At 35.6% G+C, this 15,323-nt stretch overlaps 2 protein-coding genes across 4 annotated transcripts; both read left to right on the forward strand.

The window, feature by feature from the left end:
* Positions 1–4,583: 4,583 nt before the first annotated feature.
* On the forward strand, positions 4,584–9,049 carry mgat1a (alpha-1,3-mannosyl-glycoprotein 2-beta-N-acetylglucosaminyltransferase a). 3 transcript variants are annotated; one of them, XM_016274421.1, is made up of 4 exons: positions 4,584–4,831; positions 4,941–4,972; positions 5,870–6,811; positions 7,777–9,049. In XM_016274421.1, the coding sequence occupies exons 3-4, from the start codon at positions 6,152–6,154 to the stop codon at positions 8,473–8,475; spliced, it is 1,359 nt and encodes a 452-aa protein (XP_016129907.1). In that variant the 5' UTR covers positions 4,584–4,831; positions 4,941–4,972; positions 5,870–6,151; the 3' UTR covers positions 8,476–9,049. The 3 variants fall into 3 exon arrangements, with proteins under 3 accessions (XP_016129907.1, XP_016129914.1, XP_016129921.1); XM_016274428.1 differs by lacking the exon at positions 4,941–4,972; XM_016274435.1 differs by lacking the exon at positions 4,584–4,831 and having other exon boundaries at positions 4,967–5,036.
* Positions 9,050–10,671: 1,622 nt separating this feature from the next.
* On the forward strand, positions 10,672–13,963 carry LOC107587830 (SH3 domain-binding protein 5-like). The gene is made up of 4 exons (XM_016275778.1): positions 10,672–10,845; positions 11,061–11,308; positions 11,784–11,809; positions 12,324–13,963. The coding sequence occupies exons 1-4, from the start codon at positions 10,672–10,674 to the stop codon at positions 12,917–12,919; spliced, it is 1,044 nt and encodes a 347-aa protein (XP_016131264.1). The 3' UTR covers positions 12,920–13,963.
* The last annotated feature ends 1,360 nt before the right edge of the window (positions 13,964–15,323 follow it).

The following is a 15,323-nucleotide window of genomic DNA, read 5'->3' on the forward strand; positions in this document are numbered from 1 at the left end:
AGTTACCAGCATAGACACCAGTCTAATTCTAAACTTTAAAATACATGTATTTTTTGTTATTTTAACTACAAATTTAAATAAACTGAAAAAATAATGAAAAGGCAATTACACATTTACACACCTAAGGATTATATCAACCAAAAAAGTAACTGCGTCCTCTATACTTTCTCATAAATTAGTAAGCGGCATTTAAAACAATTATAAACATATAATACACACTGTTTCTCAATATTTAATTACAGCTTCAGATGCATAATATTTTCATCTCCTTCAAGCAGGATACACAAAAAGCACGTTCAATTCAGACGGTTGTCGTGGTAATAAACACCATAATCAGCGACTGTTCGCGTGTTAGCGCTTAATGCGCATCTCCTATATGAAAAGCATTTTAGGGGGCCCTTGGCTTTTGGGGGCCCAAGGCGGTCACCTACCTTTGCCTAATGGGTAAGTCCACCCCTGACTTTGCGCTCAGAACAAGAGCACACTAAACTACAGCAATGTAAACCCGTTGTTTTCTCTTGGCTTATTGTGGATTTTAAGGAATAAACTGATATATTTCACAACCGCAGTGTCAAACAGTGTGTGGAAGCAGCAACTTGGAATAGGCTGGAACCAGCTTCATCCGGATGTAAGTTGTCGCCATGTGGTTTTAAAAGGTCACAAGAAGTCAAACCTTTTTTTGCCTGTAATTCTATACATACTGGATTATCCTAACACACATTTTTAAATCCAAATTTAAGTATTACTTTAAGACTCCCAAGTACTTTATTTCAATTAAATTAAATTTTTTATACAGCCACACTAATACACAAATATAGCTCATTTCTAACATTTACATAAATCTCCAGGTAATAAATGACGACATTCAATTCAAAACTATTAATAAAGGATGATTTTCCTGTATAAAAGTACAGAAATTATTGCAGCCTATTTATTTTAAGAGTCAGAAATTGGCATGCACCAATGTGTAATTTGATAGGCTATATTAGAATATCAACAATATTTTCTTTTCTTTTTTCTAGTGTGATAAGTTGTGTGGATGTGCCAAATGTAGGCCTACTTCTGAACATCATGAGGATCAAGACACTGGAAGGAGCTGAACCTGGGGAATGAGTCTTCTGCTGAAGACAATGTGGATGACATGCACTTCACACAAATGCACTTTCGTAGATACAGTTGTGCTCAAAATTATTCATACCCTTGGTAAATACAATCAAAGGCAGCCCTGAAAATAAGTCTGCATTGTTTATCCATTTGATCTTTCATTTAAACATTTAAAAAAAATCTAACCTTTAATTGAAGTAAAAAAAAGTGAAAGTGGGGGGAAATCACATTATGAAATAAATATTTTTCTCTAATACACAATGGCCACAATTATTGGTACCCCTAGAAATTCTTATGATTAAAATATCTCTGGAGTATATTTCCATTCATATTTGCATTTTTTTTTATCACACCAGGGTGACAAGGAACATGAAATTATTCAGCCATGGCTTCCTGTTTCAAAGGAATATAAATATGAGGAACACAAAGGCCAAATTCCCTTAATCATTGACCACAGTGAGTAAAATAAAAGAATATATTTCTGATGTGCAGCAAAAGATTGTTGAACTTCACAAAATAGAAAGTGGCTGTAAGAAAAGAGCTAAAGCATTGAAAATTCCCATTTCCACCAGCATGGCAATAATTAAGAGGTTCCAATCAGCTAAAGATGTTACAAATCTGTCTGGAAAAGGACGTGTGTCTATTTTTTCTTAAAGCATGGCGAGGAGGAGAGTTTGAGTGGCCAAAGAGTCTGAGCAAGATCACAGCTGGAGAACTGTAGAAAATATTTGAGTCTCGGGTCAGAAAGTCTATAAAAAAAACACAATTCAAACAGCCCCTATATCACCAAATGTTGTTGGGGAGGGTTTCAAGAAAAATCTCGAAAAAAAAAAAAAACACTCATCCAAAAACAAACTCCAGCATATTCATTTGCTAGACATGACTGGAGCTTCAAATGGCACTGGCTTCTATGGTAAGATGAAACAAAAATGAGCTTTTTAACAGCAAACACTCAAGATTTGGTGCACACATGAATAAAAAAAGTACCCCATGTGTACAATGAAATATACTGCTGGATCTTTAATGTTGTGGGCCTATTTTTCTGTCGGAGATCCTGGATATCTTGTTCAGATAGATGGCATAATGGATTCTATAAAATACCAATGGATAAAAAATTAAAAACCGACTGTCCATGCTAGAAATCTTACAATGGGCCATGGTTGGATCATCCAACAGGACAATGATCCACAAACAAACATCAAAATCAAAACAAAAATGGGTCACTGAGCACAAAACAAATATTCTGCCATGGCCAACCCAGTTCCCTGAGCTGAACCCTATAGAAAATGAGTGTGGTGAACTGAAGAGAAGAAGCACAAACATGCAGCTGGGAATCTGAAGGGTCTGGAGAGATTCAGTATGAAGGAATGGTCTCTGATCTCTTATCAGGTGTTCTCCAAACTCTTCAGGCATTACAGGAGAAATCTCAGAGCTGTTATCTTGGGAAAAGGAGGTTACAGAAAGTACTGAATAAAAGGTATGATTAATTGTCGTCAATGTGTATTAGAGAAAAATATTTATTTCATAATGAAATTTCCCCTCCATTTTAAATTCTTATTCTCCAATGAAAGGTTCGGTTTTTGTAAATGTTTTAAATGAAAGATCAAGAGGATTAATGATACAGATTTATTTTCACAGCCGCCTTTGAGCATATTTACCAAGGGTATGAATAATTTTGAGCACAACTGTAGATAGATAGACAGACAGACAGACAGACAGATAGATAGATATACATACAGACAGACAGACAGACAGACAGATAGATAGATAGACAGACAGACAGACAGACAGACAGAAGAATAGACAGACAGACAGACAGACAGACAGACAGACAGATAGATAGATATACATACAGACAGACAGACAGACAGACAGATAGATAGATAGACAGACAGACAGACAGACAGACAGACAGACAGATAGATAGATAGATAGATAGATAGATTGTACTCTTATGTTCTTCCATGTGCTGTCTTGTTCACTTCAGCTTTATGGAATGTATTTTTATACACTTTAAACTTGATTTTACACGGTTACTGCCACCTGAATTTTCCCTTTGTTGAAAAAGAAACTATTATTGCTACTATATAACCAAACTGCTGACCATAATCAGCTTTTATAATCTGGCAACTTTTAAAAAAATATTTAGAAGTACAAACAAGAATGTTGTTAAGTGAACAGGAAACTGATGCTGCAATGCTTGTTTGACTTTGTGTATGTTAATATATAGGCCACATAGTGCTTAATTAAAAAACAATCAAGAATGTGTGTTTTTTTTGTGTCAGGAATTAATTCTACAGTCCTACAAAAAAAAATGAATCTTGAGATTTGAATCTGGCTCAAGTAGAAGCAGAGCCCAATGCAATCTAGCTCTATTATTTGGCATGACTTTTTGATTACATCTATCTTTCTATCTATCTATCTATCTGTATGTCTGTCTGTCTGTCTATCTATCTGTCTGTCTCTGTCTGTCTATCTATCTATCTGTCTGTCTGTCTATCATCAGTCTGTCTATCTATCTGTCTGTCTGTCTATCTATCTGTCTGTCTATCTATCATCAGTCTGTCTATCTATCTATCTGTCTGTCTATCTATCTGTCTGTCTGTCTATCTATCTATCTATCTGTCTGTCTGTCTATCTATCTGTCTGTCTATCTATCATCAGTCTGTCTATCTATCTATCTATCTATCTATCTGTCTGTCTCTGTCTATCTCTGTCTGTCTATCTATCTGTCTGTCTATCATCAGTCTGTCTATCTATCTGTCTGTCTGTCTATCTATCATCAGTCTGTCTATCTATCTATCTGTCTGTCTATCATCAGTCTGTCTATCTATCTGTCTATCTATCTATATATCTATCTATCTATCTATCTATCTATCTATCTATCTATCTATCTATCTATCTATCTATCTATCTATCTATCTATCTATCTATCTATCTATCTATCTATCTATCTGTCTGTCTGTCTGTCTGTCTATCATCAGTCTGTCTGTCCATAGCCTATTGGATTTCTATTTGCATGTCAGGAATTAATCCTATAATCCTACATAAATCTTGAATACTAAGATCTGAATGCATCTTAACAGAGAGGAGTTGGTTTTATTAATTAGCATGACTTTTCCAGGCTTAGAAAACTCTAAATTAAAAGTGATATCCATACATATAATGGCCGGGGGAAATTTTTTATGACTTAGAGAAGTTCATAAATTCCAATTTATGTCTGGCACATGGCTTTTCTAATCGAGGACACCTGTTTTCCACCTCTGTAAGGGGATTCTTACCAGAGACCCTGCTAATACATTTCGCGGGATCAGCATAAACACCCTGAGGCCTAACAGCCCCGTAAATCCAGAGGTCGACCCCCTACCTCTAACCTTTCACCTGCCATGAACACAAATGAAATAAGTTTTATGTACGCGTATCTCTTCATTATGGTAAACACAGCTCCTCGTAAGTGACGGGAAGGGGCGGGACTTCCTAAAAATGACGCCACCCGGAAGTCAAGTACTCTTGCATTCTTGAGCGAAGCTCGAAGGGTATACGCGTAGGCAGGAAGTTTACTGTGCTTTAAATGAAGGATTATCAACGTCTGTTCCACATTATATTCAAATAAATTACTTGGATTAGTTGAAATGGGACATAATCTTCAAAGCGACGGAAGTATGAATATATTGGCAGACTAAAGAAGACGGGAAACATGTCAGTATATGAGTGAGAGTTGACTCATGTAAGTCAGATATGTTGGCTTTTTTTTTTTTTTTACACATCCTAGTTTTGTTTGACCTCAGCTCTCATATGTGATGAACAGACCGGTTTAGTCTCTTACTGTTTAACAGTTGTGGCTGAGGGAGGGCTGAAAGAGCTACAGGTGAGATTATTGATCGACGGAAGGATCTGCGTTTCCATATTTGCTTGTACAATACAGTGGAAAGGTCAGTTTATGACTAATAAAACTACCATGTTATTGCATTTTGCAAATTAATTTATATTCTCATAGCGTAGTTGACAAATGCATTTAATTAAAAACATTTTTAGATCCTGTAACAAATCGAAATGTCTTTTCATAGACATTTATTTTTTTAAGTATCATTTAGCTATTGCATTTTAAATACTATTTTTTGATGTAGTCTCTCAATTATTATGAAATTATAAAACATGGTGTGCAAAGTGTATAAAATAGGACATTGTTACTGCCTGACATATCATACCAAATATCCATAATGCATGGATTATCATACACAATGCTTTTTTTCTTTTGAAATAAAAACTGAAAAGAATCTCAGGGAGATATTTTTTTTTGTAGCGCTGTCAACTTCATCAGAGGAAAATAAGGGACAGGTCAGTTTTCCTTTAGGGAAATAAGGAACACTTTCCTCTGTACTAGTGTTATTATAGTTAATAAAACTAAAACCATAAAAAATTGTTACTTGAAATAAAATAATTTGCTTTTTGGTTTGATTTTTTTCCCTGTTTGATTGTAAAACATGCATTTAAGATTCAAGAGCTTTATTGTCACAGTGAAATTCTTACTCTGTTTACTCCTCTCGAGAATGATAGGGTAGAAAAGGAACAGACATAACTTACAAGGACAATACAAAATACGTAAAAATATAGAATATACAGTAAAGTATAATAAAAAATATAATAATAGCATAAAAAAAGAAAGTAATGAAAGAATGTATTTAATTTTAATTCAGGACTGTTGGCTACATATATGTGAGCTTTTTCCTCTGCTTAATATCTGGTAATCTTGCTTATTTTACAGGCTCTGCTGAAGGTCACTGTGTCACGTTGGACAGAAATATCTATATCAGAATCCTAAAACCTGGAATATGTCTTATTTTCACCTTCCGTCGATTTAATGTTACATATTGCTTCTACTATTGTAAATGCTGACTAAAAGTATCATGCAAAGCATGTGAAAAAAATATTCACGTATCCACAAAACTTTTCTCGCTCATCCTTCCGTCAAACCTTCCTGTCCTACAAGCCCACTTCATGTCCATTTCTTCCTTCCTGAATCCTCTGTCCTATCACACATCAGGCCATGCTACGCAAGAGAAGTCCTCTTATCATTTGTGGTGCTTTCATATTTGTAGCCTGGAACGTTATTCTTATTTTTGTCCTCATGAGACGCCCTTCCACCCAAGGGGCTCTTGACAGCCCGGATGAACCTGGTAACACGGGAGACGGAGCCGGAGGAGGCCAGTTTGGAAATATAATGAACGAGGTGATGCGTGTAGCTAATGCATTTGAAGCTGAACTTGATTCGCAGAAGAAGATCCTGTTGCAAATCCAGAACCATTGGGCGGTTTGGGAGAACAAAGGCGGTGTGACAGCTGCTAAGCCAAAATCACAAGCCGAACATTCAGCTCCGGCGGTCATCCCTATTTTGGTCATTGCCTGTAATCGTGTGACGGTGAAACGCTGCCTTGACAAACTCATTGAGCACCGACCGTCTGCTGAACTTTATCCAATCATAGTGAGCCAGGACTGTGGACACGCAGAAACATCTGACGTGATCGCCTCGTATGGCAGTCAGCTGACTCATATCAAACAGCCGGATCTCTCTGATATCTCAGTACCTCCACAGCATAAGAAGTTCCAAGGTTACTACAAAATCTCCCGGCATTACCGGTGGGCACTCAACCAGGTTTTCAACACCTTTTCATACTCCTCGGTTGTTGCTGTGGAGGATGATTTGGAGGTAACTTAATTTTAATTCATTATAAGAAAAGTTAATCCAAGATACATAAAGAGAAATTTGGGTTGCACTTTATTTTACAGTACGTGAACTTGCATGTACTTACAGTGTACTTATAGTGTACCAACCTAAGAAAGTACTGGTAATATAAGGCAACTACATGGAGTAGGGTTAGGTTTAGATGTAGGTTCAGGGTTAGTGCCTAGTTATTACCTAGTAATTGTAATTACTATAATAAGTACATAGTATGTACATGAGTAACAGGACTGGAAATTAAAGTGCTACTGAAATTTTTAAGACTGTTTTCTATTCTCTTTTCCATACAGAGTATCATAAAATGTTTCCTATGACCATCTTCATGAAAAACCCCCAATACTTTCATGTGTGTATTCTATCCTATCTATCTATCTATCTATCTATCTATCTATCTATCTATCTATCTATCTATCTATCTATCTATCTATCTATCTATCTATCTGTCTGTCTGTCTGTCTGTCTTATCTATCTCTGTGTGTGTGTGTGTGTGTGTATATATATGTATATATATATATATATATATAATTGTATGCATTTTGTGCTTTGCATAAAAACGTATTTAAAATTAATCATAACAGATGATTAAGAAATAAAATTAACAATAAAAAGTGAAGCTTTAACGACAAAAACCAAATATGATATATATGTAAAATATGAAAAAATTAAAAAATATGATTTTTAAAACTATTTTCTATTTTCTATACAAAGAAAAGTAAAAATGGTTCCTATGATCATCATAATTTTGTGTGGTTTTATGTGTGTATAACAGATAATCAAGATCAATACAATTGACAATAAAAAAGTAAAAATGATAGATAGACAGACAGACAGACAGACTGATTGATTTTGGGTGAATTATTCATTTAAAGATGTTACAAATTTTTTATGTGAATTTTTATTTTGTTGATGGTATGTTTGATCTCTTTCACCAGGTGGCCCCTGATTTTTTTGAGTACTTCAGAGCACTTAATCCAATTTTAAAATCGGACCCGACTCTGTGGTGCGTGTCTGCCTGGAATGACAATGGCAGGGAAGGATTTGTTGACCCTGGAAAAGCGAGTCTGTTGTACAGGACAGATTTTTTCCCAGGCTTGGGCTGGATGCTCACAAAGGACCTCTGGGCAGAGCTTGAGCCAAAGTGGCCAGCCTCGTTTTGGGACGACTGGATGCGCCACCCCGATCAGCGCAGAGACAGGTCCTGCATCAGACCAGAAATTTCCAGAACTTTAACGTTCGGTCGGAAGGGTGTGAGTTTGGGGCAGTTTTACGACAAGTACCTCCGCTTTATTAAGCTGAATTCCGAATTTGTGCCTTTTACAAAAATGGACCTTTCTTATTTAGAAAAGAAGAAATATGATGAGAGCTTTGAGAAGGAGGTTTACAGTGCTCCGGTTGTCACTGTGGAGGACTTGCAAAGTGGGAAACTGTCTGGGTCTGGTCCGTTTCGGGTGCAGTATTCCAGTCCTGACCGTTTTAAAACATTGGCTCGCAATCTTGGTGTGATGGATGACCTGAAGTCAGGAGTCCCACGAGCAGGGTATAGAGGTGTAGTTAGTTTCCTTTCACGTGGAAAGAGGGTCTATGTAGCTCCGCCTGCTGGTTGGAGTCAGTATGATCCGAGCTGGAGTTGAGGTGGGCTGTGCCTACATCACAGGAATTTCTTTTAAGGTGCAAAGCATATGAAAATTATATTGCATATTATCTGTCACCATCATTCCTTTCACAGAGAGCAATTGTCTTAAAATTCCATTGTGCTGCTTTATGATGGAAAAACCTCTAGTTGGGGTTTCAGGATGATACCAAAGATAAAACCATTAATTGATCACTCAGATTTTTGCCTCAGGTTTCATTATTTGTCGGTATAACGTTAACTAGGATTTATGTGAGAACTTTGTCACGTTAGATGCATCATTAAACTGACAGATAAAACCTAAATCTTATGCTGACCAGCTATACATGTTTTTCACACAAAGTATACTTGTTCAGGAACTAAAAATGAGAGTAAATATGTTTAAAAAAAAGAACACTTATTTTTTAATACTGTGAATACTACTCTAAGTGCCTATAAATGTAGAATTTTTTGATTCGCCTCTGTGTACTGTCTTTATTAAATTGTGTGTACGGTTCATGGCATAGTGTTTGGAATATGTTAGGAAAAATCATTTGACACTTGATTATGTTTTGTGTTTTACTTTTACTTATATACTGGGATTTTTTGAAAAGGAAAATTATTTTTTTGTTAAATTTGATGACTCATTTCTTGCTTATTTAAATAATAATGCTAATAAAAATAATACACTATCAAAACAATTGTTATTATTCACATAATTTAGATGTATTAATTCAGCAAATTTACAGGAGGAAAACATGCAATTTATGATAAATGAACAGTCATTATTATTATAATTATTTACAATTAGCAGGCTTTCAAATGAGGAAAAACAAGTATTTACAATAATAATAATAATAACAGTAATATTATGTTTCAATTCAGTGCTAAACATAAATCATTTACATATAAGAAGACATCCAAATAATGAAAACATACTAATACAGAGGGTTTAGGAAAAATAGATTAAAAATAAGACAGCAGTTCTTAGTTTCACTTTTCCATTATGCAAATAACATTGTATATATAGATGTTTTGTTAGCAATACAATTAAGAGAGAAGTTCAACCCTAAATACCCTAAAACATAGTTTAGAAATAGGCTACTCGTTTTGCTTTTGAGTATGAAATATACCAATTATTATTATTATTATTATTAGCCACACAAACGAGTCATTACGTGCGTCACCAAAGCCTCCCACGCTATTACGTTACACGAATGTTACACAACGTCAACTACAGTAGCTCAGACGGTCCTAAAGGGTTTGGTTTCGCGTTTTCTATTTACCTCACTCGTGTATCACATTCCGTGTTATTGAATGGCGGAGCGAGAGCGATGTTAGCCATGGGGTAAAGCTGAAGCAAAAGAATGGACTTTTGGCGATTATTTGTCATGTAATCTTCATATTATTCAGTTTACATTTCATGGCACTTTTAAACTCATCAAACCGGTTTATTTATTTGCTGATAACAGTTAGTCATTTGCAGTAGCGAGCAAGCTAACAAACTACCACAGAAAGAAATGAAGGGAAAGACATTTAAGATATAGTCAAGTAAGGCTACTTCTCTGTTTCGCTTCCGATCTGACAGTTTTCGCTTTGTTAATCGCCAAATTTGATCTCGGCTATACGAAGAGGCCTGTAAATGGATCCAGCGGCTTTGCGTGAAAGTCCTGCGGGGTCAGGAGCACCTTCAGTGGAGGAGAGAGGAGGAAATCAGCCGGAGGAGGTGACAGACGATAGCAGAGAAGCTGATGGGGAATCCGAGGAGACCGAGATGGAGGGTAAAGACTCTGAGAGATCTAAAAGGCAAGATGAAAACTCACTACATGAAAAACTGACTGAGGAGGAATTAGATCCAAGAATCCAGGTAAACTGAAATTCAGTCAACGCGTTTTAGTAAGCTCTCACACGACCCCTTTTATATACATATATATATGATGGGTTAAATGCAGAGCACTAAGTATGGGTTACCAGACATGGGTGACATGTCACGTCACTTTCAATTCATTATTTTTTAATGTCTATATAATTTGTATTAGTTTTTATTTTGACTTTAGTTTTAGCACATCAAGATACATTAAATTAGTTTTAGTTAACTATAATAACCTTACCACCAACCTTACCACTTATAATGCAGATAAGGCTTATATGATTCTCTCTCTCTTAGGTCTTCTTGCTTGATGCACACACTTTTTTTTATTATTAATTTGAATTATGAATGTTATGCGCAATTTGTGTAAAAACTTTCTGTTTGTGTTGTCAGGAGGTTCGGTCCAGCCATAGGAGGATAATGAGTGAATCTGTGCTTAAACTCAAGGTGAAAAGTTCAGAACTGGGGTCCTGCATCGAGAAGGCCAGGCCGTACTATGAGGCACGAAGAGAAGCAAAAGAGGTGGAGGAACACTTATCCTTACTTTAGCATTGAGAAAAAACTGTTATAATTAATATGAAAAATTAAAATCGTTATTTAGTGGTGGGAAATGGCTGTTTTATGCCAAAACATCATATTGTATTTTTGCCTGTTTTTCAAAGGCTACTATCACAAACTTCACCTAATGAAATCCTATTGTCTCTTAAATGCATTATGATTGGTTTCACCCATTTTAGGCCCAGCAGGAGACCCAGAAAGCCGCACTCAGCTTTGAGAGAGCCGTGTCCATGCACTCGGCTGCTCGAGAGATGGTCCACGTGGCTGAACAGGGCCTCACTGCAGTCAAGACACTGGATCCAACCTGGCAAGAGATGTTGAATCATGCTACCTCAAAGGTATGCCGGTCTTCTCTCCAGCATATCTTACCAAGTTGTACCAAGCAGTTAAATGTCTCTGACTTTGAACTTAGTTTTCTTGGACGTTTGTTACATGATCAAATAATGCAACAGATTTAGTTAAAAACGTTTTTTTTTCTTTTTAATAAGTCTCTTATGCCCACCATGGCTGTATCTAATTGATTAAAATACAGTAAAAATATTGTAAAAAAATTTACAATTTAAAATAACTGATTCTAAATGAACCATTCTAATATGCTGATTTTCTGCTTAAGAAGCATTTCTGATTATTATCAGTGTTGAAAACACTTGTGCTGCTTAATTGTTTTGTGGTATTTTTGTGATCAAAAGAACAGCATTTATTAAATATATAACTTTTGTGACATTATGTCTTTAGTCACTTTTGACAGTACTGACAATTTAATGTATCCTTGCTCAATAAGTATTAATTTCTTTAAAAAAATAAATCTTACTGTATATGCTGCACAAACAAAAGCCTGTATGACTTTTATGTACATGAAAACATGAAACTAATGCACCATTAACCCTCCATATGACTCATAGGATGTGCAGTTCAAAATTATTTTTCTGTTTATGTATCCACACTGAATATATTTTGCACATGCACACAGACAGCATTGCTTTAAGCATGTCATAAATGACTTGAAACTGTGCAGTATATATATATATATATATATATATAAGTCACGCATTATGCAAAAAGTCTTTTTTTCTGGATATTATTGGTATTTTGGATACCTTTGGATTCTCTCATGATTTTTAAAAATGGATATGGTCTTAAAAAGGCTTAAAAGTAATGTTAAAACATTTGCTTGTACCCTAGAAAAAATAAATAAAATTAAGTACCATAGAAGGAATCCATATAACTTTAGGGCTAGAATCCCTAAAACAGGTTTTTTTTTTAAATTTATTTATTTATTTTTTTAAGAGGAACAGGTTTATTTTTAAACAAATTTTAAGTATACACTGAAAATATTGCCTTCTACCACAGCTCAATATGAAGATGAGTGAATTATGACCAAATTTTTATTTTTCGACGAACTGTTCCTTTTAAGATTCTCATTTACAGATAAAATGTCTGAGCTCAACATGGTCAAAACATGTTTTTGCAGGAGCACAAGTCAAAAATTTTACTGTTAGAGGAGCATATTTCCAAAGCCAAGTTAAACTACTCCAGCACCCTACGCCACCTGGAGCAAATCAGTGAGGAGATTCATGCCCAGAGAGAGCAGGACCAACCAAAAGATGGACCAATCAAAACGTGCGGTGGGCGGAGCCCTCCTGTAGGAGCAGAGACAGTCAGCAGCACAGGTACCGAATGCGGAGCCTGCGGAGGCTACCCGAGACCAAACGATTGGGTGGATGGAAAAGAGGGCGTGGCTAATACCAGAGAGTGGGTGGAGACACATAAGAACTCCAGGTGGGTGGACATGGGAAGAGCAGACATGACACGATCTGGTTCAGACTCTCTTTCCATTGTCAGCCTCCAGACCATCATCTCTGATCTCGAAAAGTGTGATTCGGTCGAACACCTGGGCCGCCTCAGCAGTGACATCAGTCTCTCAGGGGAAGAAGGGGAGAGAGACGGGCTGGAGAATGATAAAAAGCGAGTGAGGCAAAAAAATGCACAGATTTCAGAGGAGTTCCTCAAACAACACATAAGAAGTGTCAGTTTATGAGTGCGTACTTGAATAATGCTCATGTTTTATCGATTTTAAGCTTGTTAGTGTTTGAGACCGAGTAACTCGTCATTTTTATTTATTGTTGAACTTTTAACAGTACTTGAATAGGAGAAAGACCAAAAGAAAATTATATATATATTTCTTAAATTTTTTTTTTGAGAGAGAGAGAGAGAGAAGGTTTTTTGCTGTTTGGTATTTCAAATCAAGTTGTAAAAGACTGACAATATTTGTAAGGGTAGCAACCCTGCAGTTTGATTAACCTACTCGTAATTACTACAATATATTTATTTTTCATCCTAATCAGTACCTAATATTTTTCTATGCAAATGTAAAAAACCCTGTCTTAATAAACACACTATTATTATAATCTCTATAGCTGACATGATAAAATAAGGCCGTTTTGCTTTATACTTTTCAAATTTTACTGACCACTGGTGAGCTTTAGTTCGCTTACAGACATAATCACACTATTTGCCATTAATCATTAGCTAATTTTAAGCTCTAAAATGCCACTGTTATTTTTCTTCATTTAAAATATATTTTATTTTTACATTAGTCAGTCCCATGCTGACTTTGAAATAGTGGTTTACAAAAAGTGCTTTGTGTCCAAGTGACAAATACATGCATGAGGTTTGCTTTATGTTAGTCTTGTTTGCATTAGTGCACTCAGGCCTTTTCATCAGAAGAAACGTTTATTCCAACCGAAATACAGGTTTTGTATTGTTGGAGAGATGAAGTGTTGATTCTCAATTGCAGGGTTTTTAAAATACCTGCCGCTGAACATTTGATGTTTTGCTGTTTATGGCAATCACTTTTCAAAATTAATTTTCATTTCATGCATTTTCAGGTGTTTTTGAATGCTGTTTTCCTCATTTTTTGAGAGGCTATGTTCATTCAGTGTGCTTTATACATCTTTGCTAACCCTCAGTGTGAGTATTGGATGTTGATATTATTGTCTTTAATAGTGTTCTGTATGAAGATGTGCACAGTGGTGACATTTGTGACGTCTGATGGAACAATAAATATGCATGTATAAATTCATATTATTTTGGGTATTTTAGTGTTTTTTTAAAACAATTTTAGACATTAATCATGTGGTCAGATTAGCATAGCGTAAATAATATTTTTTGGTGTGCCTAATATAGGCCAGGGTAGCATGTTTAACAATATTTTTCAATCATCAAAAAAAAAGCACGTAAGATCACAATAAAAAAAAATTGTATGTATTTATTTTTTAGAAATGTTGAGATAAATCTGGTTGTTTTTGCCCATTTCTTGAGTGGAGATCTGACATGAAGGGGAAAAAATGACTATAAAAATTTTGCTTTTGCTAAATATTGCTTTATCTCTGTTCATCCAGGCTAATATTAAAAGCAGAAAAATCAAATGACCAGGGCAAAGGCACTGACATGTACCTCTCTGTGTTATCCAGGTGTTAAATTAGATTCAGGATGTATCTGTCAGCAAATGTTGCTCCTGATATTAATAAACTGGCACCATCAAAACAGGCTTAGATCTGCTAGGGCAGAGCGCTCTCTCCTCAGATATGAAGGTTAAGCTCCAGCAGATGACTGAAATAAGACACTGACTGTAATTTATTCTCTCTGAAGTCATCCCTGCGCTCTTTCTCTGGCAACTTGTACCATCCCGTCAGATTTTACACTGCATCTGCTACCTTCCTGACTCCTGAGCTATTTCGATTCTGAAAAAGCGTGAGACAAAAATATTTCACATGGTGCGGTTGCAAAATTCTCTTCCTTGCCCTGGTCTGTGTGCAGTCTGATTGTAGCCTTTCCCTTTTCGGATCTTGAGAACTATAACTATAATTTGCTGTCCCATCAAAATAACTCAACGCACAGCCATTAATGTCTAAACCGCTGGCCACAAAAGTGAGTACACCCCTAAGTGAAAATGTCCAAATTGGGCCCAAAGTGTCAATATTTTGTGCGCCCACCATTATTTTCTAGCACTGCCTTAACCCTCTTGGGCATGGAGTTCACTAGAGCTTCACAGGTTGAGAACTATACCATATATTATAGATTGTCATAATATATATTTTTTGTTCATTACTAATCTTAATAACTTTCAAGAACACAAGTAATGCATCTGAGTGCAGATTTCCAGATTTTTTTGTTTTTTTTAAGTGGAAAAAACAAGCAGCTGTTCACCATATCGAAACTGTTTTTGTTGATTTTGTTTTCATTTGTAATAACTTGTCTTGGGGTGTCATGATGAGTTTCTCATATTAAAATAATTAGTTAGTTCTTACCACTTCATGTAACTTCATTACATTTATAATAGACAGGGTCTGTAATAAAGGTCATTAATAAAGTCTTAAATTAAGTTTTTATAAAAATGAAGGCCATTTGTACAAGTGTGTGTGTGTATATATATATATATA

Source organism: Sinocyclocheilus grahami, unplaced genomic scaffold, assembly GCF_001515645.1.
Source record: "Sinocyclocheilus grahami isolate Dianchi unplaced genomic scaffold, SAMN03320097.WGS_v1.1 scaffold6.1, whole genome shotgun sequence".
Lineage (NCBI taxonomy): Eukaryota > Metazoa > Chordata > Actinopteri > Cypriniformes > Cyprinidae > Sinocyclocheilus > Sinocyclocheilus grahami.